This window comes from Calonectris borealis, chromosome 3 (genome assembly GCF_964195595.1).
Source record: "Calonectris borealis chromosome 3, bCalBor7.hap1.2, whole genome shotgun sequence".
NCBI lineage: Eukaryota > Metazoa > Chordata > Aves > Procellariiformes > Procellariidae > Calonectris > Calonectris borealis.
Window position 1 is genome coordinate 128,262,841 of NC_134314.1, and position 27,501 is coordinate 128,290,341.

General features: G+C 45.5%; 2 protein-coding genes across 6 annotated transcripts in view; both read right to left on the minus strand.

Annotated features, from left to right (window-relative positions):
- XRN2 (5'-3' exoribonuclease 2) overlaps nt 1–9,166 on the minus strand; it is a 51,450-nt gene extending 42,284 nt beyond the window's left edge. For 2 of the 4 annotated variants that reach the window (XM_075147883.1, XM_075147886.1), the window contains exons 1-4: nt 8,976–9,166; nt 2,145–2,272; nt 1,953–2,064; nt 631–742 (exon numbers count right to left, since the gene is read on the minus strand). In XM_075147883.1, coding sequence (XP_075003984.1) covers nt 631–742; nt 1,953–2,064; nt 2,145–2,272; nt 8,976–9,050 — 427 coding nt within the window. In that variant the 5' untranslated portion in view covers nt 9,051–9,166. The other 2 variants (XM_075147885.1, XM_075147888.1) reach the window with 2 other exon arrangements.
- A 4,516-nt stretch (nt 9,167–13,682) lies between these two features.
- Nucleotides 13,683–27,501, minus strand: part of KIZ (kizuna centrosomal protein) — a 52,148-nt gene continuing 38,329 nt past the window's right edge. For both annotated transcript variants that reach the window (XM_075147897.1, XM_075147898.1), the window contains 3 exons: nt 23,775–23,874; nt 15,817–15,860; nt 13,683–13,944 (listed from right to left, as the gene is read on the minus strand). In XM_075147897.1, coding sequence (XP_075003998.1) covers nt 13,841–13,944; nt 15,817–15,860; nt 23,775–23,874 — 248 coding nt within the window. In that variant the 3' untranslated portion in view covers nt 13,683–13,840. The remainder of the gene's footprint in view (nt 13,945–15,816; nt 15,861–23,774; nt 23,875–27,501) is intronic.

Consider the following 27,501-nt stretch of genomic DNA (forward strand, 5'->3'; position numbering starts at 1 on the left):
TACCTAGGTTACACAATGGCCCTCTCACTTGGGCTACAGCATTCATTCCTCCTACACAGTCACCTGAATTAATTGCTCCAGCCCAGACAGCATGTTTCAGCTACACACACCCCTTTCACTCGAGTCATGTCACTGTCACCCTTAGAAAGTTGCACTGACTTTGCTTCCTCACCGAGTTTAGAGTTTCCACTGTCAAGTAACTACCCTTGCTCGCAGTTCATTATTCCTGTGCAGTAGTATTTTCATTTGATCCCTGCTTTTAAGCCTCAACTCTCCTTTCAAGCCCTACAAATTTGTACTTCCTTCCATAAGAGTTTTGGTTAGTTTCCCACTACTACATTTATCCCTGCTCTTCTGTTCAATTTTTTTCTAAAGGAATTAAGAGCACTCAACACAAATCCATTTCAGGCAGGAGACAGAAGAAGAAAAAAGTGATGTTTTGTTTTATCTTAGTTCCTAACTTCGGAAAACACAGATCCATCCTTCTGTAGGCTTGCTATCCCCTCTTTTTCCTAGTAATACACAGACAAATATCCACTGAGCAAGACATCCCTTTTCTAACCCTTACTGAAGCATTCAAAAACAAAGTGACTCTCACTTGAAGAACCTCAGATTCGGCCACAGTTCTACCTTTTGCCAGAATTTCTTGTCTTATTTTTTGCTTCTCTTCAGCAGCTTCCATGCCCTCCTTTGATGCTCTGAATCTTCTTGACCGCTGTTGATTCATTTTCGCACGTGGAGCCTAAAAAAGGTATCATAAAGCTTGGTTCAGTTATTGCATCTGGACAATTTTTTCTTTTCTGGACAAGTCTTTTGAAATTGGCCAGTCTGTGATTATACAACCATTTAACAAGACACCAGTCTAAACTGGAACGGAAACAGGGATCACCACTAGCTCTCATACGGCAGGACAGGGAGCTGGACCCATTTCTGAATATGTCTCTTGCGCTTCTTCATGAGATAAGCCAGCAGCATGAGCAGCTGTACCCCCATCTCAGAGATGCACAACGCTCAAAGATTCAAAGTTTCCCTTGCAAAATAAAGGAAACTTACAGTGACATGTATATGAAACCATTATTTATTACCTACCCTTTCTCCAACAAGAAACTCCTACAATTGTATTCGTAACTCTCTTGAAAATAAAAAGACTACAGCAGACAGTAATTAGCTATTACTTATGGCAGGTATGTTGGGGTTTTTAAAAGGCTACATCAACATTTAGTCGGGATTACTTCTATATACACACACACGTTAGGAACTCCTGCACTTGAATTCAAGCTAGAAATCTTTTTACTTAATGATACTCATTTTACCTTTGAGAAACTTTAAAGCCTAGAAAAACAGCCAAAGCTTAAGAGGCCTACCAGCGGTCTGCTAGGCCATTCTGGCATCTCTCAGTGAGACTACGCAATCTGCATAGAAAAATACTCAGTAAAGCAAAGTTATTAAGAAAAGGTGGTATCTTTCATTAGACCAACGGATGCACCAAGGGGAGATGAGGATCAGGTATGGAGAAAGACAAGCTTTCAGCTTCAAATGCGCCTTAAGGCTAGCCTGTGAAATATTCCACAGCACAATTCAGTCACTGCCCATTTTAAGTGCATCTGCTTAAAGGGTTTTCTGGTCTTTCCCAGCCTGCGGCATAAATTATTACTAAAGCCACAGAACAGAGGAACATAACTAGTTTCAGAGTGTTAGTGTCTTACGGAAGTTTCCTGCTTTTCAGAAGCAAAGTTCAGACTGCAGTAGACATTAGCCAGCTCATATAAGCCTGTGGGCAACAAAACCCATGAATACTTTTAATTACCCTCACCAAAATTAAATTACAATATATTTTACCTGTAATTTTTCATTTTAGAAAACTATTTCCCAAAGGATCTTATGAGAGTGGATGGCATCTACCCTAATTTTACAAACAGCCATTACCAGGAACTAAATATATCAATACTTACTACTCCGTCTATAGCCATGTAAAGAAGTCGCCTTGGTCTTACAATGTTGAAAATCCTGTCAATATACTCAAAAATCGCAACCATCATTTCATCTTCATTTTTGGGTGCTGGCCTAAAACATAGAGCACTCAATTTAACATCTGAAATGCTATCAATAAATCCTATTTGCAAAGAGACAAAAAACTGCCTTACTTGTCTTCTGGATGGGTACAAGGGTGAATTATACCATTCATATCCAAATACAGGTTATCAAACTCCACCTCATTAGGGTTAGGTTTGCTTGTATCAATTGGAGCCTTGACGCCATTGCACTCTTTAGCCTGTGAACGCAGTCGAAACAAGTATTTCAGTATTTGATTAGAGAAGTATCAAAATAACCGACAGAAGTATTCATGTACAGACTCATAAAAGTTTATTTTTTTTCAAGGGCAGTAGAAAAAAAGATAGCAACGAGCTACCCGCATAATTACGTGAAGATGTATGCTTACACTACTAAAATAGTGTTGGTTTGTTTTTTATTTTTTAAACATGTTTGTAAACTAGCACAACTAGAAGATATTATGATGAGTTACAGCAGAGCTGGTTCATTTCTGTTGATCGGCATGTATTATAAACAAGAAGTTTCCGTACTTCGTATTATTCAAGAAAGCAATTCCTTGTACTGCCAGGACCACACTGACTCCTTCAAAATTTAGCAAAGGGACTTCAAAGTTTATAGTCTGATGCTATAACTTTAACATGATCACCAAGAAGCATTAAAATCTTTCTATTTTAATCATTTAGTTCCCCGGATCGACACATCCAAACAAACTTGCACCTCTGCCTTTTCTCACTGCAATCTGGTATTTAAGTCACACACGCAGCTGGGGGAGGCAGGGCAGAGAAAGTGATTCTCCTACGGCTGATGACATATTGGAGCCCAGCTGATGACGTGACAAGTATATCAGCACACCCTGGTGAGCAAAGGACAACGAGATTTAACTAGAAAGAAGACTTTTCCCAGATGCCTCTACTGGGAGGAGATCCTTTCAGATCCCACCAGTCGAATCTCCAATTTGGGTATATCTGCGTTACTTTTCTTGCTGACTATCAAAGGCACCGAGATGCTCAAACCCCTGGATTCTTCAGCTCTGGCCTCTAAGTTTGTCTCTGGGTATATTTGAAATGCTAAATAAAATCCAGTCCTCACCTTCCACTTCTGCAAATAAGTAACTTTTGACTCTAATGCTTCACTTCCTCTACGTCAGTGCTTTTTCCACTGCCAGGCTGATGCCTAATGAACATCAAACCCAGGCCTCAGTGCAGATGGGAAACTCGATGCTAAGTTATAATAAACCTTAACCACCTATAGCCACCTATGTTCCTGTACTACTTCGACATTTTCGAACATTTACAACAAGCTATATAAAGTAAACCCAGAAGTACAAAGAAAACAAATCTCAGCTGAACTGGAAGTAATAAATAATCCCACGTTATTTTGGGTATGCTGTCATGTCAACGACAAGTAACCATCTAGGTGAAGAGAACAGTCTCTCTAAGCAGCGCCAGGGCAGAGATGGAGTTGGCACTGTAATACCTGCGTTAAAAAAACCAAACGCATCCCCTTCTCTCAAGCTGTCAAAGCAAGCAGTTCTGAAACACTGGTGAGTGTTTCACAGAGTGGCTCCCCTACAAAGTGGATTAGCAACCGTGTTCAATTTTGTCTCCTCACCATACGGTCTTTTTTTTTTTTTTTCACATATAAGCCACTGAATTAAACACCAACAGCATCAGTGATGGAAGAGACATGAGCTGATCAAGAAAAAGTCAAATGTATTTTCAGAGAAATTATGACTGGAAAGGGTTTTAATGTATCACAAAATTGGAATGAAGAATACTCTTGAATAACTTGGCACAAAGCAAAGGAAAAAGTGAATGTCACGTTATTACATAAAGGCTACGATCACAGGATTACATGAGACAGGAGGGAAAAATGTGATACTACTGGTCCTCAGATTCACGTGAAACTTATCAGTAGCTGATGAACAAGCATCAAGCACTTCCTCTGAACTTATATTTGCAGACTTGCTGCTTGCTACTCTTTTAATGAGTTTCCTGCATCTCTTATACAGAGCTCAATCCATCAGATTTAAAAGGAAAAACTCAAGAGATTGTACCATCAACTTTCATACAATTTTCCTGCTTAGAGTAGCAGTGGAACTAGCTGAACTTATCGCAGTCTTAAAAGGCAAAAATTAAAATCTCTAAAGCAAAGTAAGTCTTTATTCGGTATTTACATTTTTCAGCTACAGGTGTATGGAACTCTTTCAGGGCAATTTTCTGAACTCATTTTTAAACACCTGAACACTAAGTCCCTCTATTTCACTTATTTAAAACAGGTGAAATTTCTGCTAATTCACATCTTTCTTATACTATTCATCCAAACCAGTCCAATCCCGACAGATGAAATCTTGACCGCCGTTTGCTTCCTTTACTGAACTGTCCAGAACACACGCACAAAAATCACATGGTTTCAGCAGAAACTAATTGTCAGGTGCAAACACTGTACTGGAGCTTGCAGTTCTAATAAAGTTACTCTGGGCAATCAGGATCAACAATTTTAAAAGAAGAGTATTCATTCTGGTTTACAGCAGATAATGGGATGAGAAGCTTGCCTTGTGTTCTACTTGATCTTTCATCAAACCTCCCGCCAGAGCTAACTGTGGCTCAGAAGATATCAAAGGCTTACAACTATGTGATATGGAAAATAAAACTGCCCCTGTCACAGATCTTATTTTCAGTCTTGAAGGTAAAGCAAAATAAGTATGATCTCTTTCAGATGGCTTCGAAAGCCATTCAGTTTTCATCTGCATACTGCTATGTCAGCAACTTTACCATTACATCCTCATAAACCTACCAGATTTTTAATGTAACAGCCTTGTAAAAGGTTTAAGTATCTGGGAGTGATATCTCTTGTGATATAACTAAACTGTTCACTTTTAATCTACAGCCTCTTTTGAAACCATTGAAAATAGATCTTCAAATATGATACTTTAGTTGCGGCTTTATTAATTCGCATGAATTTGATTAAGAATATTCTCTCCTGGATTTTATATTATCTTCAAGATCTTCCTCTTATTCTTCCTGCTCAGCTTAAGAAGAAGATTAATCAGATTTAAGAAAAAGAAATAATCTAGCAAGGTAAGAGAACAAGGATCAACTTTTTAATATTTCAAAGAGACAAGCTACCGGGAGATACAAAATTTCTGATTAGAGAGATTTATAAGCAATCCTAAAATATACATAGAGCTGATTACATCGTGAGAGAAGTTTAAATTCATCTACAGTAAGACAAACTACAGCTTCTCACTACTGTCCTAGTCCGCTCTCAAATTTATGACCAGATTTGAATATAAAAATTTGTAATGAATATGATTTATCCATGTTGCATATCCTTACTGTAATTGCAACACGCTCTTCAGTTGGAACAAAGCAACGTGCATGAGGACACCAGGATCCGATACTTCAGTTATTTTATACGTCACATTTTTCCTTTTCTTTTAATAACGAACATTTGCTCTTACAAGCTCAATTATTAAAAAAACAAGAGGACATACAATCACAAACTCAGTAAAACCAAGACTATATAAGCCTTTATTTTACCTAAACACTAGAGCAGTTTTGATTAAATAAAGATTAATCTAAATGTTTACAAATGTGATGAAAAAGATAAGTCTTCTGCTCTTAGAGAAAACTGTACTTAGTTGTTACAGATTGTAGATATAATTGCTGTTTAAGTTGTGACTGCTTTTAAATAGACAGCTCTTAAAGCATTATCCAGAAACAGCTGGACAAGCTTGTAAGACAAAAACGTAAAACACCCATTTACAGTAAAGACAAAATTGTAAAAGAATCTACTTTATATTGCCAAAACTCCACTTGCACCCTTTTGATCAGAAGAATGCTGCTTCAGAACGTCACAACTAAACTGGGCTCTCTGCTGTTACTGAGCGCCGAGGCTGTCCTCCCAGCATGGTCATAAATGTGACAGATAACGGATGGAGCTGCTGTCTCCACAGTCTAACTTTACTGCTGGAATGGATGTTCATTCGCGCAAGTCAACCTTTGACGTAATGAAGGAAAGGGGGATTTGGTGAACGAAAGGCTTGGACCGTACAGCCAGTTGTGATGCTGACTATCAGCAAAAGTCCACAGTGTTCATCTCGGCGAGTTCCCCGCTCTGGTGAAAAGGGGATAAAGCAAACCAACCGGCGTGAGTTGAAGACAACAGGTAGGATATGTGCACACACCTTCAGACGTCAGCTCTCTGAAGATCCACAGCCCCAGGCGGGAGAAGGCGAATGCCATGCCAACAGTCCTATGCTCTATAGGCGTAGCTGCTAGAGACGCATTGTTCTCCAATTCCCCCCAACACCCTTGCCACCCACTCTTCCCTGGCAGATGCGATCATGACACGGTGTCCCTGCAAGCCCTCTAAACCGAGGGTTACCCAGATCCTCAGAACAGATCACATCAGAGACACACAAAACAAGAGTTTGGTAAAGCGACCAGAACAATCACTGCTAGCTGCCAACAGCTTATTCCAGAGTAAGCATTCATATGAGTGGCTAATAAGCTATACTTGTAAACCCACAAACCGTCTTTTTCTATAATAGTTCCCCCAGGCAGACAAATCCTCAAATCTTATCTATCCACTGGAGTAAAAAATTCACTTCTTGCAGCTACAGATAAAATAAACTTCACACATCATGCTGAGAGAGGCTAACTGAAACCACAATCGTAATAAAAACAAGAGAGTAACTCACAGTTTTAACTGTGCAACATTTGATTAATCCAAACCTATGATTCTGTTTCACTGCTTGAATCTGAAATGCAAAACCACCCTGGCTGTAACAAGAACTGAATACCAAAACCGATCTGCCTGCCATTCACATACACTGAAATCTTGCTGAAGGCGGGCAGGTAATACACGTGGTCAAAAAAACCCAGTGTCAATACATACAATCACTTTACTCTCTTTTCCCTTATCTTCTCTACCTTGCCCACACATTTCTACCTCCATCACAGCACAGTGTTTCCCAAACGTGAGGCACGTCTCTCCCAGGGAAAGATAGGAGGTAGCAAAAAGGCAGAAGCCACAGCACATGCTCAGCAGCAGGGACGTGAACTTTCAAAAACAGCGTTAGGAAGAAGAGCAGAAGGCAGCTAGTACAACCTGACAAAAGATGATACAAGTTAGTTGGAAAACCATACAGGAAAAACAGTTTGGGAAGCATGAACTCAAGAGTTCATCTTCTCAGAAAAACTTTGGCTAAGTTAGCCCTGAAGAGAATAACTTGCCGTGTTCGCTGCACTGTAAAGCTACCGCAGCGCAGCTATTCGAACCCAAGGCAAGTCTGTGCTGTCGCTGACAGGGGACATCCCCGTCCTCCCTGTCACCTTCCACCTCCTACCGTGTCCCTCAGGATGGCACAAGCGTTCACGTGGCTGCAGTGACGTGCACCGAGAACCTGCCTAGCACAAACATATAAACAAACATTTCAGCTGCGTTACTTCCTAGAAAGAGCTCCCTGGATAACCACACAGACCTCAGTACTGGTGCAAGGGAGAGGATAAATACAAGCCGTCAGCTGAAGGCAGTGACCAGCCAGCTTAAAGCAATCAACAAACCCCACCTACTACGAGTTGCGGGGTAGTGAAGACCACCTGTGGAGTCTAGGAGCTAGGCTGGGACTAAGTCTTCTCCAAAAAGCATCTCCTGTTGCTATGAAAAGCTAGATTTTAGAAGATGTCTTCGGAAAAATCAGCTCCCTCTTTGGGCAGGAGATATTTCTCCTACACTAGAAAATACCAGCAATGAGACAAAAAAAGCTGAAGCTGCTAAGGTTAAAGACTACAACTACAGACTTGTTTTAAGTCTTGGATGCAAGCATGATATCCTGTGTTGGTGGATGCACGAAAAAAAAAAGCAGAGTAAAGTATGAAGCTGCAGAAAAATTAATATGTGAAAGAAAAGACTGCCAAAAATAATTAGTAAGACCTGAAAATGATACAACTGAGAAGTATTCAAATGCTACGAAAGCCCAAGAAAGCATATCACCATACGTACACCAAGATATAATTTTAACCTTACATAAAACCCTGCAGCTATTAAGGCCAGTGGAGTTCCTTCTCAAAGGTCTCATTCCTGCCCTCACTCTTGCACTGGCAGCGGCTTTCCTGAGCCCTCATCCCGAGCAGGACCATGGAACTGATCCGCTTGCAAACAGGCCGGTCTCACGGAGACAGATGAGTTTCCAGACCCACAAGTTACTTTTCACCATTTGCACTTGCATTTCCTTACTCTTCTCAAGACAGGCAGCTTCACTTTTACTTTCAACGAGTTCTAAAGCTTGCTGCAGCTTGTAGTTTACAAAAGAGTTGTTGAACAGCAAGGACTATAAAGAACACACACAGAAACAAAGCAAGAAACAGCAAAAAGTATCCCCACTACTCCCTATTCACGGTAAGTGCTGCCAAACGCTTTCAGAAAACCTACCCTCTTTGCCCGACGCGCAGAGCCCACCACCCCGGGAAGGGCTGGCATTTCGGTGACCCGGCTGAAACCTAGAGAACCGTAGGAGAAATCCGATTCCCCGCTCCCAAACCCCGCTCCTCCCAAGCTGCACGCCAGTGAAAACGCAGCGGGCGCAGTGACTTCTCCTCGACACCGGCCGCTTCCACCGACATTAAAAGCACCCGGTCCAAAAAAAAACTCAAAAAAACAACAACAAAAACCCCCAAAGCCCCCGACCAAACACCACCCCCCCCCCCCCAAAACCCTTGAAAAGGCAGGCGGAGCGCCCGGGAGAGCAACGAGGGGGCGGGCGGCGGCACGGCACGGGCAGCGCTGAGCGCCAGCAGGTAACGCTCCCCAAACCGCCCTCACCCCCCAGGACCCCCGGCCCGCCGCGCTCCTGCAGCCCCGTGGAGCGGCGGGGCGGCCGCCAGCGGGCCCGTCCCGGGACGGGAGGCCCGCCTCACCTTCTCCTCCACGCAGTTGACGATGATGGAGGGGTACTTGCGGCTGAGCCAGCGGAAGAAGGCCGGCACTCCCATGGCGGGCCGGGGGCTGCCGGACCGCGGCTCTGGGCAGCGGCGCCGGGCGAGGCGGCGAGCAGCGCTTCCGGGGGCAGAGGGCAGCGCGGGGCACCATGGGGGAGCGCGCGCGCGCGCGCCCACGGCGGCCGGGGGGGGTGTGGGGTGTGTGTGTGGGGGGGGGGGCGGTCACGTGAGACGCACGCGGCGCGGCCGCCATCTTAGAGGCGGGCGCAGCACAGCGCGCAGGCGCGGGGAGAGGGCGGCATGGCGGCGTGAGGGGAGCGGCGGCGGGGCCGCGGCCGGGGCCCGCCCCTGCCCTGCCGTGAGGGGCCCGCGGCGTCACCTCGCCCCTGAGTTTGTAGGGGAGCTCCTTAGGTACAGAGGTGGCAGTCTTAAGGCAGGCAGAAGGGAACAGCCTGGGACCAGACTGACGTCTGAGGCAGCACCGCGTGCCGTCCTCGCGCCCAGACAGGGCTCTGTGTGAAAACTTGCCTTCGATTAGCAGAAAACCTTGTTAAAAAAAAAGTAGCTTGCCAGCGTGGGATGGTTTCCCACTTCTGTGGGATGGTTTAGGCAGAAGACAGATGACAAAAGGCAGTTCAGGGCATGGCTGCTCTGTCAAAGCTAATGCTGTGGGGCGGCTTTTAATTCTAGTAGGCCTGCCGCTACAGTAAGGAAATCGGACGGAAGGGTGAGGCTCTGGAAGAGGCCTCTTCCCCTTCGGAAGGAGAGAGGGGGCTGTTGGCAGCGGTTTGAGAGGGGCATCGGGGCGGAGGGGCAGCGGGAGCTGAGGGGACAGCGCCAGCAGCAGCGAGTGTAAAATCGCATGGTGCGATTCCTGACAGCCGCAAGAGACAGCACAAAGAAACCCAGTCCTGTCTTTGCCCGTTGCATAAGCAAATACTATTAAGTTAGGTGTTTGACGATGCTGAAACAGAATGAGACCTTCAGGTATTAAATGGGATTAACACAAGGAAGATTTTTGTGCTCTGCTGTGTCCTGTCACTACACACCAACTTCATTAGGAGGGCAGTGACGGGGGCGAGGACATGAAAAAGCAGTCTGGGAATCATTAACAAAAATAACAAAATCTCAGCAGTGCTTATTGAGTCAACGCCGCTGATCTGGGGAGGGGAGAGGAACCTTGCTACCTTGCTAATTTGCTGTAGAACAAATTAACCCAATATTGTATTTCTCATTATTCTTAGCCTCGCTTAGCTGTTGTTAAGCCATTTTCTGTTGTCACTCCTCTTAATAAAATCTGTGACTTGAATAAATTTCCGCAGCAACTTTGTATTGGCACCACATCTGTGGTATCAGCTAAAGATTGTCCTTTATCTGTTCCTTACAAAATGTACCCTGATTGAAGTTTCCTATTGTAGTGCTTCTCCTCCTGGAATTCAGTATAGAGTAAGACAGCTTAGTATTAACATTTTGTTTGTATTGATGGGCAATCAGTTGTTTTTCTGATAATGCGAAAGAAAACAGAAGGCAGCGGCGCTAGCAAATGCAAATGAAATATGATCATCTTATCTTATAATTACTTGAGTAAACAAGCGCTGAAAAAAATCAACGCTGCAACAAACATTTCCGTGAAAAGTCAATCTACATTTTGCTAAAAAAAAAAACAAAACCAAAAAAACAATACCTTACAAATATCCTAAAGCAAAACTGGAACCTTGAGCTATCGGTAAAAACTTGAACTATCGGCAAAAACTTGAACTATCGGCAAAAACTTCAACTATCAGCAAAAACTTGGACTATCGGCTCACCAGATAACGGCACTCAGGCGGCATTTTTTTTGTCAGCCCCGTGCGCTGGCTCGGTTTTGTGAGCAGAGGCACCGGGGCACGAGCCGAAGTTTCGCCTCACAAGTGTGTGCGTATGACACGCGAAGAAAGAAGGGAGCACCAAGTCGTTGCACGTACGCGGCAGGAATACGGGCAGACCGTTCGTACGGTATTTTCCATAGATGAGTGGCATGCGGATTTAAATCTGTTAAGGCTGTATGGATTGCAGTCCCCCCGTCCATCACCATCGTCTGTCATCATCTTCGGGCTGCCGGTCTGACAGCTGTGAAGCAGTAGAATAAAGTGGACTGGCAGAATGTTTTGCATCTAACGAGCCTGTGCACAGAAAGAGTATAACAAATAAAGCTCTGGAGGAACCTGGCTATCGCGTAAACGCCAGAAGAGAGATGTTGCCTCAGCAGAAGCTCCCGAAGCCATCTGTCACCTGTCATGAGGTGCGTGTCTGTGGCTGCGCTGGACCGAGGGCAGGAAAGCACCAAAGGCTGGTGATGGGCGCCCTGTGTCATGCAAGGAGGTATCAAGTGGGCTGACATCAAGAACCCGGAGTCACTCAGGAAGAGCTTAAAACCACAAAGGCACCGCGGATTTGGTGCAGCGTTACTTAGCGCAGGCTGCTAGAGAGACTGCTTCCAGATGAACCGTGGTCTGACGTCCTCTGAAACATCACGTAGCGGTCGTGTCTGTGGTGCGGCACGCTGGCGAGCTTACATTTAGCAGATGGCTAGGACCATCAGGAACGAATTACCACGGCTTAGGGATGATCAGAAAAAAGCAGCAAGGAGCGATGACCCAGGCACCAGCCTGGGTGGTGGGTTCAGACGTTGGTTCTGATACAGGTCTCCTGGGCGACATTGAGCCTGCGGTACACAAAGGAGAACAAGCCTCCAACATGCTGCTAGAAGACTACCGAGAAGCCCCTAAACCCACCGGGTGGTCCACCAAGAGCAGCAGCGTGACAGGGTGCTAGCCCTTCGGGTCAGAGTGCCGTCACGTTGCAGAATTTGTTTTCAAGTGTCACAATTTGCAGGACGGTCCTCCAATTTCCCCACCCCCCACCCCCGAGGCTTTGATACCCAAATGTTGACCGAGGTTGGCCACAGCAATGAAGAGTCGCGAGCCGTGCCACCCTCTCCAGCAGCCCGGCACGGCCCACGCCATCGCCTGGCACATGGGAATTGCTGCTTTGGGAAGCAGGAGACCTCCTGTGGTCCCCATGGGCTGCCTTCTCCTCTCCGCGCACCTCCCATCCCTTGACCAACTTGCCCGTCACACAGCACAGGGGCTTCTCTGCGGGGCAGTGGTCCCACAGGACACGGGGAGCCAGCTTGGTAAAAATTGGGAAGGGCAGAGAGATCTTTGCCGTTTTTCTGGCCGAGGCTGTATCAGCTAGCCAGCCCTGAAGGGAGGGATCACAGGAGCCGTAAGCCAAAATAGCCTGTGGTCGAACGGGCACAGAAACCCCGGCACGGGGGGAGGACATTAAAGCCTTCAGTAAAGTCCAGCTTTGGTCCTTCAGTCGAGTCCAGCTGTCTCACGTGACATCGGCCCTGGTCCTGCGCTCGCCCAGCTCCCTCCTTCGTGCAGCCGATTTTCCAATTGCTGGAACATTCCACGCTGCACCACTGCCAACGTCAGACCGAAAACCGAGATCAAGCAAACCAGCAGATACCTGTACCGAGGGTTTCTTCTCATTTTCAAGCCTTCTGCGAGCCTCTATTTCATGTTCTCGAGCTTGTCTCAGACTACATGCTCTTTATTAAATTGAATATTGTTACCATTTGAAAACGGTTTTTGATGGACTGGGCCCAAAGATTGGTGCCTGTATTCAAAGATGCAGCACTGCTTTGCAGCGGGGTTTAATTGGGGTGCTGTTTTTTGCTTTTGAACTTATCGTAATTATGAACAGATTTTTTTTTTTTTAAATATGTCCCCTGGTTTCTCCCTTCGAAAGAAAATCTCATGTTTAATGAACTTAATTTTAGATAAAAGGAATTAAAAGAAGAAAATTAAAAATGCATGAAGCTCCTAGAGTCATCCAATTACTGTGATGTCCATAGAGCAATGCCAGCATGGATTTTACAAAGCAAGTAAAAGCAGAAAATCACTGGGGCTCGCCACATGTAAATGCTGCTCTATTCCAAAATGTGCTGAATTAGAAATGTACATTTTATGCATTTCTTCTTCTTGATCTGTTGCAGAAGAAGATAAAGATCAAACATGCCAGCCCGCCCCGAGTAGCATATGTATGCATACCCCGAATGCTTGCTTGCTTTTTTCAAAACCACATCTAGCCCTGTAGTCGAAGTATTAGAATACATACGCGCATCGGAAGAGGGTGGTCTCTGCGCCCGCAGCGCAACAAAGGCAGCGGCCAGGCTGGTCGGAGGAAGCAGCACCGCTGAGCGGCTTCCAGCAGAACAGAGGCGAGGCTGATTTGGCCATCAAATCTGCTGTCAGGTCCAGGTGGCTACCGACTCCTTACCCGCGACAGCCTCTTCATCTCTGCTGCACAGAGGGGTCACCGTCACTCGGCTGCGTCCTGCAGGAGACGCTCACGGCGAGCAGGGGACTGCGGACAAGCGGCTCCCAGCCCCGGTAACAAAGGGACAGGACGCTGTACGGAGGGACCCGGCTGCCTCCCTGGGGAGGAGGTGGTTTTACAGACAGCACCCACCCTCGGAGGTGACAATGCTGAGACGAGCACTGTGCAAGCATCTCCGAGCAAGTGGACATCTCAGGACGTATCTTCACTTATTCCCCCAAAACCAACACATCACAAAAAGGCTCATGGGGCAGGACTGCCGTCAGATAAGGAAAACACTTAGCAGTTAAGAGAAAGCACACATACAAGGAGGCCGTGTATAGTACCGAGTAATATTTATTTTGTATTTACATTTTCTTTGACTATAACGTGATAAGCTGCACTTTAGACAGCGGCACTCTCAATGTGTACAAGATGATATTGTTTATTTCTTCCCAAAAGCGAGCGGGGGAATCTTAATCATAGAAGTCATCAAATTCGTCTGCTTCTGTGCTGTGAGTTTGTGGGCGCAAAGCAGCCTCAATCTCGGAGCTGCTGTCGTCAGATTCGCCCCAGAAAGCTGAGGGTGAGGAGAAAAAACAAATTATAAAATCTTTTCCATGTTTATGTCATTTATGTCACAGACATGATCACTTTACAGCTCTCCGGAGGCAGACGGACACCACGGCTTATAGAGAAGGTCGGAGTTTTGCATCCTGCAGGACCTAGGTGTGCGTTTCCGATACAGCGTGCTGTCGACACGCCGTGGTCTCCCATAACGGAGCTGCTGTGGCCAAACAGCGGCTCATTCAGAGGTCCCACTTCATTGTTCCTCAAGGTAGCTTGAGAGAACATTTCCACTCCAAGCAATTTACTTGGCCAGCTGCTGCCTGAATTACAGCTTTGTCTATTATGTTCCACGTTCTCTCTCTACTTGTCCCTGCGGTGAAGTCACAATTGGACCATGACATCACAGAGTTGGCATAAAAATGGCAATGGCGTCACAAATGAAAAATCGCCACTTTGGGGTAGGATCAAATACAGGCAAGACTGACTTCAAAGAACTGCATGGCTTTAACAAACAGTTCTGAGAATTAGCAAACAATCTCACTGAAATAAACAGAATCACATTTAAATGCAGAGTGCCTGAGAGATTCCTCAGTATGTAAATTCATTTGACCTGCAGAAAAAAAAAAAGTGAAGAGCACTGCACATGGGGAAGCGCAAGCCAAGCCCGCAGTCGGCTACAGCGCTGTGCCGTCTGCCTGTTCCTAACCACCGTCAGAGGGCTGCTGTTTGCCCGGAGTCAGCGCAATAGCCGCGGTGCCCCAAGCAGGCGTACGACTCAGAAATGGGGATTCAGGCGGCAGGAGGGAGGAAGGCTGCCACACCTCAAACAGAAATTTCAGCTCGTGTTCGACTGAAGCGCTGTTGATGTGCTCAGTGCTTTTGATGGCACAAGCTATATAAACATCTTATCTACAAATGCAGCAGCTGCATCCTTCATCCTATATCCCCGGCCCCCTGGACTGCAGGTCTGCGCTCGGCCGGGAGCGTCAGAGCGCTGCCGGCTGCGGCCGGCGCTCGCTCCCACGCTGAACACGTGGGAAGAGGCTGAACACGCTGAAAGGCTCCAAATAATGGAACTCCCCAGCAGAGAAGGAAACGGGCTGGGGATGCGAGAGCGCCTTTCAAATGGCACCAAAGCAGCCATCGCTTATGGCATCCTTAAGTCAGCTCATATGCTACACCTCTAAAACATGTTCCGTACCATTCAGGACTGCGTAGCACCTAAAGCTGAGCTCTGGGCAAAGAGCTCCCTGCTCCCAGCGCTGACTTCAGTACGGGAGGCTCCACTAGAGGTGACTTCAGACACCAGTGGTCCTTACAGGGGTTGAAAGAGAACAATGAAAGGTAGGGAAGAATGAAAACGTGCGGGGCCCAAACAGCAATGTAAAAGAAAGCTTGCTTGCTCACGGAAAACAATTGTTCCAGATGCACGCACACGGGCGCGCAGGCACCTTTGTGCACCTACCTATTGTAACTGTGCAAACGCACAGCGTGCTGCCCACCCCTATTTCAAAGGGAAGATCAAGAAAACGTCAGGTTTTTCCTTCTCTAGGTTTTCTCCTACCCGCAAGAAAACGTCAGGTTTTTCCTTCTCTAGGTCTTCTCCTACCCGCTATTCCTTTCTGTTCGATGTAAACCCTGAAGCAAAGATCACTACTCCTTCCACACCGTATGCACTGGGAAACATGTCCTCTCTGGCCCAGAATTTGTCATCGTCAACTATTTGCTGGCTGCAGTGTTGAGACAGGGAAGTTCCATGCTGTCCCATCTCCTTATGCTCATATTTTATACAGTTCCATAATGTTGTTCTGGGAGGTTTTCTACAACATAAATTACACCTAGAAAGACATCGATTTTAAGTAGCATAACATTTGTTTCTTACCTTTGGATTTTATAGCAGTTACCATTCCCTTCCTGGTTTCAGTCCTGTAAGAGAGAAAGATTTCAAATAATCAGCACAATGTCACAAAACTAAAAGGATGTAAGTCGACTTTTTTTAAAAAGCTGTGAGATGGTTTACAAAAGAAAAAAAATCAGTAACTTCTGTAACTACTTTTTTCTTTAAATAACTGTTTTATCAAGGGTTTCTTCACCTTTACGTCTTTAAAAGGTGGAGAAATTAACACGCAGCAGGGACGCTGGTCCAGATGTTCCGGCAGCATGAACTGGAGACATTCCTCGGAAACAGCGCCGATTTACACCAGCAGCGAATTAAGGGTACAAAGGATCAGAGCTCCGTCTATCTTTTGCAGCCTTTCAGATAACGCGAAGAAAGTAAAGAAAAAACCCAAACAAAAATAAAAGCACCCCCCGCCGATGCTCACTGAACTTCCTTATTCCCCTTCCTGCCAGCGTACGCCTCCAGCCCAGCTACTGGGTTCCCATAGCATCACCCACGTCCCTATGCAAATGTGCAACCTCCCAGCTGCCTTTGATCTACCTTGATGTATATGCAGTTGCGACTCTGTTCTGTTAAATGACTGCTCTTGTGTCTAGAGCATCACAGGCCCTTTTGAATCTCTCAAACAAGCTGGAATCATTTTGATCTTTTGTGTGTAGCGTGTGTATTGTGTTGGTGCTGTGAAATAATCGCACGGGGGCAATGATGTAGGAGAATTAACTGTTATATTAACAATCCTGCAATAAGCTCTAAAAATAAAGCTTCAGCTGATTTTAATAAGGGAGATCAAATAGGAGATACTTGGGACATTACTGTGTGAACTAGTAAAATATAAGCACATGTCAAGCTGCAATTTGAAGCTGTTGCCGCAGTCAAAACAGGACTCCATCAGCTCTCAAAAATTTCATACAATTTGCTGCATTTCATTTAAAGACATGGCAGCTAATATGTAATTGCTTAAAGCGGGGAGTTAAAAATATTCTAACTACTATTGTGGAGGCATTTGTGAAGGAGATACAAAAAAAAAAAGCAGAGATGATTCATTGCTTGCCTTATAACACTGTGTTCAGTAAGAATAGGGGATTGCAGCTGGAAAGCTGAACTGAAAGCAGGGGAAAGCTTCATTACTTTACAGCTACCTATGTTACAGAAACTTTTCCTTTTGAATAAGAGAAAGGTCATACCGTTTAAATCGTATTCCTTTTCTACAAGCCGTGAATGCCATTAGCACGCAGCCTCCCTCTTTGCAGATACACAAAAATTCCCAGAAATAGAATATTAAGCATAGCCAAAGTTCAACCAAGATACCAAACTGAAGCTTAAGGACTAGCAACAAATAATAGTACTAGTAGAGTATGAACAGTGACATAACTAATGTTATTTAAGTAAAAATAAATTTAAAATGTTAGCCTTCAAACATTTATCTGACGTTTTGTTAGCACGTCATCCAAACGCCCTTCTGTTTTATTCCGAGTCAACCCTACACTGCGTCACACTTCAACTTCTCGTTCAAATACATTTACTCGACAGTATTTTCCGCAAGGATTTTAAGTCAGAGCCTCTGGGTTGAGTCCTGCAATATGCTGAACGCCCTTAACTCTTGCTCGCTTTGGCGAGACTTCATGACCCTCAGCATCTCCCAGGAGGTGCTCCACGTGTCCCAGGCTTAGCCCATAAAGATGTGCTCAAGAGGCTGCAACTCTGGCAGCTGCATCGTTTTGCCCCTGGGTGTAGAGCGAGAAACCACTTGTTGCTGAGCTACAGATTGAGAGGTGACTTCTGTGGCAGCCTGCACAAGAACCATTTTATCTTCAAGTAGTTCAGTAAAACAAGATCAGGCGGCTGGCAGCTACCGCTTGCGCTGCCTGCTGCTTCGTCTCCCACTGTCAAGAAGGGAAGCGGATGGGGCTCCGTTATTCAGCCATGCCAGGAGGTCCCTAGGAGTGATTTTTTGCTCCACTTCTCTCCACGGTTCAACACAAGAGGGTTGGTCATTTGGGCCCAGAGCTTCTGCCGCGCCGAGGACCACCACGCACAACCTGGAGCGCGGGACCACCCGTGGAGGACTGCCCCGGTCTCGGGGGGCTTGGTCCTCCTGCACAGCTCCAAGCACTGCGAGGTGCTCCCGGTCCGGCTGAAGGCCAGTGGTCTCACGGAGAAGTTGCGGTGGACAACGACCGTCATGGCTGTAGGAAGGTCTGGAAACCTTCCCTCTTCTGCCCCAGCTTCCCATGAAGAAAAAGAAAAACATCAGTGCTGACAGGAGAGGGGGGAAGAGAGATGTCTGTATTCTACCAAACGCCACCCGTTTGCTGGGGTTCATCCTGCCGGGGCCAACCCGCCGCGCGCAGACTGGGATTCACCCCCGGAACAGCACAGAGCTGCGCGCTGCACCCCGGGAGCTGGGCGCCGGTGCGGCACAGCAGCCCCTAACGAGAGTCGGGAAGAGGGCGTCAGCAAAGGCTTGGCATGGAGGCTGTCGGCACACAGAGAAACGCCTAGGGGGATAGGGAAAATGGAGCTAGGACATCAGAAAGGCCAGATCGGAAATCACCGCTCCGCCAAACCAAGCCTGGAAAACGCTGCCAAGATAGCTTTGTAACAGGGAATAAAATTCCTGAGTTACGTCTGAAGCGTTAGTCAAGGCTGGTAAGATGCAAGAAGACCTCTACATTGCAAAACATTTGTATTCAGAAATGGGCAAATTCAATCATGAAAGTTATCATCTGGTATACTGAGCACACAATAACCACGCAGACCTCCGCGGAGAAATTTTGGGAGTATAAATGAAGTAAGGCCAGTTTCACTGCCTCGACTAATCCTCTGTCATGACCCTTCGATATCCATTTACACATTTGCTTCTTCCCTAAAATAATTCCAAACTGAACCCAGGCTCTAACAAAGAAAAAACCCAAACCAGTTTAACTTCAAAGGGCCTTTTAATCTCTCTACTCTGATGAAACAGGCTTTTTGTATTGAAGATGCTGCAACAATAAGAAATGAAAAAGCTCCAAGAAAATATTTTTCCTCCATCAAGAAAATTAATATTAAGAGGAAAATACCAGACCAACAAGAGCCCAGTTAATAGCGGTGGCTCACTGAAAAACAGCAGAAAATGTTTGCTTTAGCCTGAGTATCTTTTTGCTAAAGCACCTGTTGAACCCCTGTGTTTTAGTGTCAAGTGAAATAAAGACAACCAAACACCAAGGAAAAGAAAAAAAAGACACCCAATTGCCAAAAAAAAAAAAAAAAGACACAAAGAAAACTACCCAAACATCAAGGGGAAAAAAAACAACCACCAACAAAAACCACCCAAGCACCAAGAGAAAAAGCCACCACCCAAATGCCAAGTTTTATCAGAAAAACAAACAAAACGCAGAGTGCAGCGGCCTCGGGAACACCGATACTCCGGCTAATCTTGCCGGAGGCTGGAAGCCTGCGCGCCTCCGTCCTGCGCACGCTCTGCTGAGGCGGCACGCCACGGAAAACACATCCAGCGTGTCTTTTGCGCAGGGTGGTGCTTGTTAACGCTCAGCGAGAGAAGCGACGAAGCTTCTCCCCAGCAATACGTGTGGATGCGGAGTCGCAGATCCATCGTCAAAAATCTTATCTCGAAAAACATCTGAGCGCCTTGCGGTAGTAAGCGAGCCGGGCTGCTTAGTGCCTCCGATGTGGCCGTCTCAGTGGCACCCCCCATCATCGTACACTTCCCTGCCAGTGCCTGCGGAAGCCTGACGGCTCTATCATTTTCTGCTAATTGTTTACGAGAAATTGGGCATCACAGAAGTACTCCCCGCCCTGGAAAAGTCGGTATAAACTAAAAAATCCATTCATCACGCCAGGATTGGAGGAATAATAATTGAATTTAAGTCATTACACTGCAGATAGGATGACCTTTATTTTAGGATACAAAGATCTATATTGAGCTACGTTTAAGACCATTCTCTGTTTAGATATACCAGGCTGAAGAAAAAAAAAAAACACACTTTTGCCTAGAGAAACCGCTAACACAAAGGCTGCGTCACAGCGCTGTGATGAAACTGTGTCGGAAGAGCATAGGGCATCGTCACAAAAATAAACTCTATTTCCCTGGTGCTACAAAGGCAATGTATTTAGATAGACGTCGTTGCCTCTCCCCACAAACCATTCCTCACCAATATTCGCAGGGCATCGCCCCTACAACATTACTATTTCTGCAACAGCTGGATGTTAAGGTTTAGGAAACAAAGCTCACAGAAGTATCTGTAACGTCAGGAAAATGTGCTTGAATTTACAGTCAGCGTCTTACAGAAGTGATTCGATATCTGAAAGTACGGCGGAAGTATAAAACCACCAGATATGGGCTGGCTTCTGGGTGCGTCTCTCTCAGGAGTCTGGAAACACGCTAGATTTCCCGGTCAACGCATCTCCTGACCCTCCCAGCCCCTTTGAGCCTCTGCTGGTTTGGAAGGTGGGGATGGGGGGCTGCGGGGATGGGGGGGATGCGCAGAGCCGGAGTGCCCCCCGACGGCCAGCCCGCCTCGGCGCGGAGAGCGGCGGCAACGGGCCCGGTGTTAAACATCGCCCCCGAGAATAATTAAGAGGATGAATTATAATCTGCCAACTTTTATTTGCATGTCATTACATCTGTGTTTGGTAAAGGCGGCTTTCGACTAAAAAACAGCCTTCAGAGACCAGACCGGATTACTTCCAGAAGACAGATTAATCGAAGTTTAAAATACTTTACAGCGTGTTTATGTCCTGACAAATCAAAGTTGTTCTTTGGTTCTCAGTCGATAATGCATCTTTAATCTCCAGATTATTTGGAGACGAGACAGCGCAAACAAGTCAAAGAAAAATAAACTGCTTGCATCAAAAATTCGGAATTACCCAGAAAGCTAGTGACCTCCACTGGCTGCATCCATCGCTACAGGACCACGGAATGCCACACACAGCGCCTGCTGCCCGCTCTCGCGGAGAGACTCAGTCCTGACTTCTGATACCTCTTCCCCCAAGTGACTATAATTTAACACGCTCTCTCCTGCTGCAAAACACTAACTCCTCAAACGAAAGTTGCATCTCCGTGCGTGTAAATACTCCCGCGGTAAAGTAAAGAAAGCCAGGAAAACGTAGTTTTATAGCTAAACGTAGAGCAGGACAGTATTTGCGGGAGAAGAGGAAGCTCTGGCATGCACCTCCGAACAAAAGGGAACAAGTGGTCTTTACTCGGAGAGCAGCTTCCTATTAAGACTCACTCCTTCGTACATTATGCCTTTCATCCCCACTCAACCACAAAATGATTTTGCTGTAGGAAATACAATGGCAGAGAAAGATTTACATTGAAAGAATCTTTAATAATAAACTGTTGCAGATCTGCCTACTTCCCCGTGATTTATAATACAATAAACATCGGATTCCATTAAGTCTCATGCACTGAAGACACGCACTGAAAAACCGAATATGAAAGCCCTCAATTCTTCCCGTCTCCAGTACCATAATAGTGAAATGAGCATGTATAAATGTGCTAAGAGTATCTCTTTGCATCTTTTATAGCTTGTGTGTATTAATCTGTAAAGCTTATTAAGAAAGTCATTGCTATGCAAAGCAGCACCCAATCTCTTTCTCTTGCTTTTCAACAGAGCGCAGTGTTTAGCCAATAGGACCGGTCCCCGGCCCCTCATTCGGCATTCATAGCGTGCCACATTTGCACAATGTATCTCTCAAAGGCTGCTGAATAGAAAGCCTTAATACTCATGTAAACAACTGCAAACCAATTACTTAATGAATCAGGCCCACACATAATGAGGTGCCAGACAAAGAGCTATAAATGCATTTTTGCGCCCGAGCCTCTGCTTTAAAGTAAAATCCCTCAGCTGTAGTTTGGGCTTAACTGGCACATCATAATTATTGTCTGGAGGACATCAGAGGAAGCCATTTTTTTATTTCGGTCCAGCAGGGTCTTTTGCGAGGTCACTCATCAGCTCAGTGACAAAACGGAGCAAAGAAGAATTTATAAAAAGTACCACAGCAGTGCTACACGGTTATGTTTATTCTCAAGTAGTGGGTTTCGAGACCACTTGTAAAAGCAATAAAGCCCGAGAAGTGACTGCAGTAAGTGGAGCGCTTAACTGGGAGCGGCGAAGAAACTGCGCTGCGCCCTGGCCGCAAGCAAGCGGCCGGCCGCCCTTCCCCTTCCTCCGTCTTTCTCACTGCTTTTGCCGCTCTCCGTCTTTGCGGCGCGGATGCCAAGTGTCCAAAAGCCAGGGTTGTTAATAAACGTCGTGTTTAGAAGGCTGCGTGATTTTTGACTCATTTAGAAAAACTAACTTTCAGCCGCTGTAAAAGGTTTTGGTTTTTTTTTTTAAAGCAGCATCATCATGTATCAGCGCATGAAGTGTGCTTGCTTCTCAGCGCTAAAAGGCATGAAATTACAGGGCAGAATGAATTACTTTAAAATCTATCGCAAATAAGAATTTGAAAAAAACAGCGAAAAAAAATGTACACCATATGAACAGCACCTGAAAAACGCCAAAGTCACCGAACGCATTATTAGTGAGCAGTGCAACTTCCAAGAGGGAAAAAGCTTGGAGGCTTTTTTTTCCCCCCAAATAAAAAAAAAAGTTCATTTTAAATTATACTTATTTTATTCAAATGCTTAGCAGTGATCCTGTAAGCAAGTTCTTCAGGGCCCGATCCTTCTCTTTCTGCTGTCCTGGGCTTCAGTGAATGATTAAAATTTAACATTTAAAAATTCATCTATAGGATCACCCTTGCATTTCATAGCATTAGGTAGTGTGATTTAGAACATCATTCGTAAACAAAGTTTCAGAAAATTTAAAAAGAAAAAAAAGAAAAAAGAAAAGAGTTTGAATATAAGACTATAAGAATTAATCCTAACAAAAGCATGAATGCCATTCATCAATGTTGTATCACAGCTTGTATTTACTGTACCTGAATTGCAGAAATACTGTGATTTTAACACAAACCGCAGAACAACACTTGCAAAAGTAGAACTGACCTCATCACGAACAGCATAAAAAAGCTACAGAAAGATAGCGATGCCGTATAAACAGGAGGAGTTGAAAATTTATCGAAACGCTTTAAAGTCTCTTCCTGAGTGCTATTGATGGCGGCTTTCAGACCAGGAGCCGCGAAGCAGCAGCACCCACTTGCTGGGCTGTTCTAATAAGAGCAGATAAGGATCTAAAGCCCGGCCAATATTTCATGAGATGGCTGTGTTATATCCTATTTTCTGCTGCTTCTTGACCACTAATTTGATTGCTGCTGTTTGATTACCGTTACATGCCAATGAAGAATACAAGGCACATCCAACAGAACTGCTCAAGGACCCAAAGGGAACTGCTGCAGTTTAAAAAAAAAAAACACAAACCAACTTTTTTTATTTTAAAAAATAAAAAAAAAGAACCAACCGCGCCCTTTAGGTACATGTGAGGCCATTAATTAAACATACTCGGTTTGAAAGCAAGAAAGGCATGTTATAAATACCCCAGTATCAAATATAAAAAAACCCCCAAACCCCGAGCCCATGAAAAGCATTATCCAGTTACAGCTAGTTTACATCTCGGATACACAGAGAAGAAACCCACCACTCTATTTCTTGAAGACTTTATGTTTTATGTCTGCCTCTCTCCTGACAACTCCTATTGTCTGGCCCCTGAGTAGCCCTACTGAGAGCAGCTGTACACGCTAATTTGTGGTTCACTGAGATGTCAATTGAGTCTTAAAATGAGAAAACAACAGCTGCAAAACAATACTTGCCTTTGGCACAAATATTTTCTAAGGTGTACCAAAGTTTAAGATGTTTTATTAGATAAACATAAATACAAACCTTAACCCTAGACCAAGTGAAAAAATAAAGGAATCAGAGCTTCAGTCATTTTCTGTGGGTGTTTCTCATTCTACAGAAGCATTTCAAGTGTTAAATCCTTTAACAACTTTACCTTGAGAAGGGAGGGCTTCTTTCATTCGATGAAGAACTAGTTTCTGAATGCATTTCTTGGCTTGCCTTTGCTTTGGAACTATTACCGCCACTATCCCAACCTGTCAAGTAAAAACATGAAATATAAATTTTCAAATAATAATGGCTGGACCTTACACCAGCATGCAGTCCCTAGCAGCAACACACTCTTATTTCCAAATAGATGCACGTAACGGCCACGCTCCTGGTTTGATGACAAAGTCTAGAGAGGAGCACACACCATGCACTTATGGTATCTGCCTTAAGATTGTTTGCTCACAGTTAGGTGGAAATTAGTTAAAAACACAAGAAAACAAGACTTCCTCACAATTAAGTTATCTGATGATGATTTCTTATGAATGGTGAATTTTTGCATGTTTTGCCTCGCTTTAGAAAAAAGAGCAAACACTGAGATTCTCTTAAGAGCTGTATTGCATCATGGCAACTTTAAGCAAAACTTAAAGGATTTCTGAGGTCTTTTTTTACTCTTTTTTTTTTATTCCCGAGTTCTCAGTTACTTTAGTTAATCAGGAAGTAAGGTTATTTTTATTCTCCTTCCCCTTAAACGTAGATTATTTTGGATAGTTACAGTTCTCTTAATACTATTTGATACATCAGTATTTTCAAACATTCTCTTGAAATACAGCTGCGTTTCGGAGACACAAATCTTGGTATTTTTATTACTTAAACAGCCAAACACCCAACTATTTCAAAACCTTTTATCCACACTTTCCTTTCTCCCTGCGCTGTGTATCTCATTTCCATTCTGTGGAGATTGATTTTAAAAAAAAGAAAAAGAAGAGGTAAATGAATTCATTCACTGGAATCGTACAATTGTCATCTTTGTAGTCATTTCCAAAGAACACGATGCTCAAGTACAAATCCCACTTTAAAAGGCTACTTTGCATATATATATATATATATATATATAGTACTGAAATAATAAACAAGCCCTAATTGTTACCAACTTCATTCCAACCCAGGACCACTTAGTATTTCTGTACATCTTGGACGCTCCTAGTTTCTCACGGGCCGTGCACGTTACCAGTCCGCTCCAGCAGATCACACCACTCTGCTCTTGGATTTCAGGGGCAGAAATCCTGCTCAGTCCCAGGCACTTCCCACAAAGGGGTGCAAGACGCCTGACCGGCGCAGGAGACGGCAGAGCTCGGGCACAGGAGCGGCGCTGGCAGCAGCACGCCACTTTGCAGAACAAAGTCTGACTGCTTCCCAGAGAATGCATAAAGGAAAAAAGAAAAATCAAGAATGGAGGGGGGAAAAAAAAGAAAAGAAAGAAAAAACAAGGGGGGACTCCCCCCCTTCCCTGTGATGTACATGTGCAGAGGAGCAGAGACCTGCGGAGATCACAGAGGACGTCCTGGATGCACGACTGACGGCAGCTCAGAGCTGCAGACTGAGCAACGCGGGCACGCACTGAGAAACCACTGACCACAAGGGAACGGATATTCACGCTTGTTTGTACGTTACTTTGGGAAAGCAAAAAAAAGCTAATTTAATCTAATCAAGTCAGAACTCCCAGAAACTGCTTTTCACTCCAGCAGTAAAGCACTTAACATAGGTGTATTTTTCAGGGCTCCCCATGCATAGATTCAAACTACAACACCCAACGTGGCCACGATGACACGCTCACTTCTTGCCTGGGGACCGAGCAGGCTTTGCTTCAGGAGGGCATCCCTCTGCCTCGAGAAAGCCTTGCACAAAGCGAGTTGCGCCCAGCTAACAGAACACCGCAGGCCACAGACTCTGCAAACGTTCAAAATCCAGCTGTGTGCGCCGTGGCTCCGGCATGTCCATGGCTTGCTCCTTGCGTGAAGGAGAACGTGAAGCAAACAGCCTCCGCACAAAGCATCAGCTCTAACCACCCCTCCCGTTTCAGCCCTGCACGTGCTGAGGGACACATCCACCTCGTTACAGTCAGTTAATGGACTGAACGCTCTTCCTCCTTCCCAACCACAACAGGTAGAGAGTTTCCAGAGCAGATGGTAGCTTCAGAGGGTGTTAGCACACCAGTTAAGCAGCTGCATCTGATGGGTGCCTCTCAAAGCCTTCCCTTTGTTTCAGGCTGAGCCTGGGAACCCCACCCCGAGCAGGGACCCATACCTAGCTTGCTGTCGATGGGGTCCCCTGCAGCAGGAACCTATCTGCAGGCTCAGGGAAGTGCTTCTACCTGCGCACGAGTAACTCTCTCTGGTGCTGCTGAATGCTCTTCCCGTCCCCCAGGGCAGTGACATGGAGCCCATCTTTGATCCAGGCGTACCCACCACTCCTTTCCAGTTGGCACTTCCAAGTCCAGGTCTTTGCCAGCTCTACCAAAACTCGAACTGAGCCGCTGTTGTCAGGCAGCTCTCCTTACGGCTTTTGCACGCATACTAGCCTCAAAAGACCATTCCCCCATGCTTTCCGTGCCTGCACTGGCTCTCTTTGCTTCACTACATCAAACAGTAACACAAACTACTTCTTCCCCTTTAAGATCTTTCAGAGCCCAGCTTTGCCCTACCTGGCAATTATAATGCAATGCTATCAGGGCTATCAGTCCCCACTTCTGCCCTAGTTACACCAGACTGCCTTGCCAATTAGCCCAGTCGTTCCCCTCGAGCATCTCTGTGCTGACTTACATCCTACGTACCCTGCAGAAATGGGAGATCCTTCTAGGGACTCCTATTCCACCAGCTCACCTCCCTGGAAAGCCTGCCGTGGCGATTCATCTGGGTTGCGGCACCCACGAAGCGTCTGACAACGCGTAAGCAGTCAGCGTGCAGCGACTGCTGCTTTGTGTGCTGAGCAATCACCTGGCTCTTGCCTCCTCTTACCCCACTCATCCGCTTAATCCCCGTGCCTTTAACAACATGTCCGCATTGTAAGTTGGCGGACAGGAAGAGTCTCAGTTACAGACACGCAGCGCTGACAACAAAACCAGCCCAACCTGGGCGCACGGCAATGCCTGCTTCACCATCGTGAGAAAGCACAAGCGATTGGTGCAAGGTACGGGCAGAGAAGAGAACATACAAGAAATACGCTACTAGGAGAAAACCCTTAAGCACTTCGCTCCTGATAGAGCTGCATCGTGCCCTAAAACCCTTAGGCAGATCAGTGTATTTCCTTCATAAAACCAATTGTCATGTTTAAGGTTAAATGCACTTAGTTCAAAGAGACACTTTTATTCTGGGGGGTGTGTATGTGTTTCTGATGTTTGTTTTGCCAGAAGCAACTACCTTGCCCTGCTACAACAGCCACGCGCACCCTCCCTGCCGCAGGCTGGGGAGCTGAAACAAACACACGTTCTTCCCTGAGCACACAGCAGAACACGATAGCCCTGGCAAGAAAGATGTACCGAGTGGAGAAGAGGAGGAAAAAAAAGGAAAAAAGATGGGTTTAGAGCACATCATCAGCGTCTTATTCAAACCCTTGAATAAGAGAATGCCCAGCGCCACAGAAATCATTCAGCGGGGAGCAGCGGCACTGGGAAGCAGAAGCAGAAGCGAGAGGAGGGCTGCAACAGTGCTGCTGGAGAGCAGCAGCTCCTGACGGCCCTCTCATAACGCCTCCCGGGCCGTACACAGGCTTGCTAAAAAGCACCTCTCCCCTCCCTCCGAACTCAGTAAATTCTTGCTACACCGGGTAAAAGACAGATGCCATCTGCTTGATGTTCTCTTCCTAAGCGGTTTTTGGAAGGAGTGGCCTCACCACAT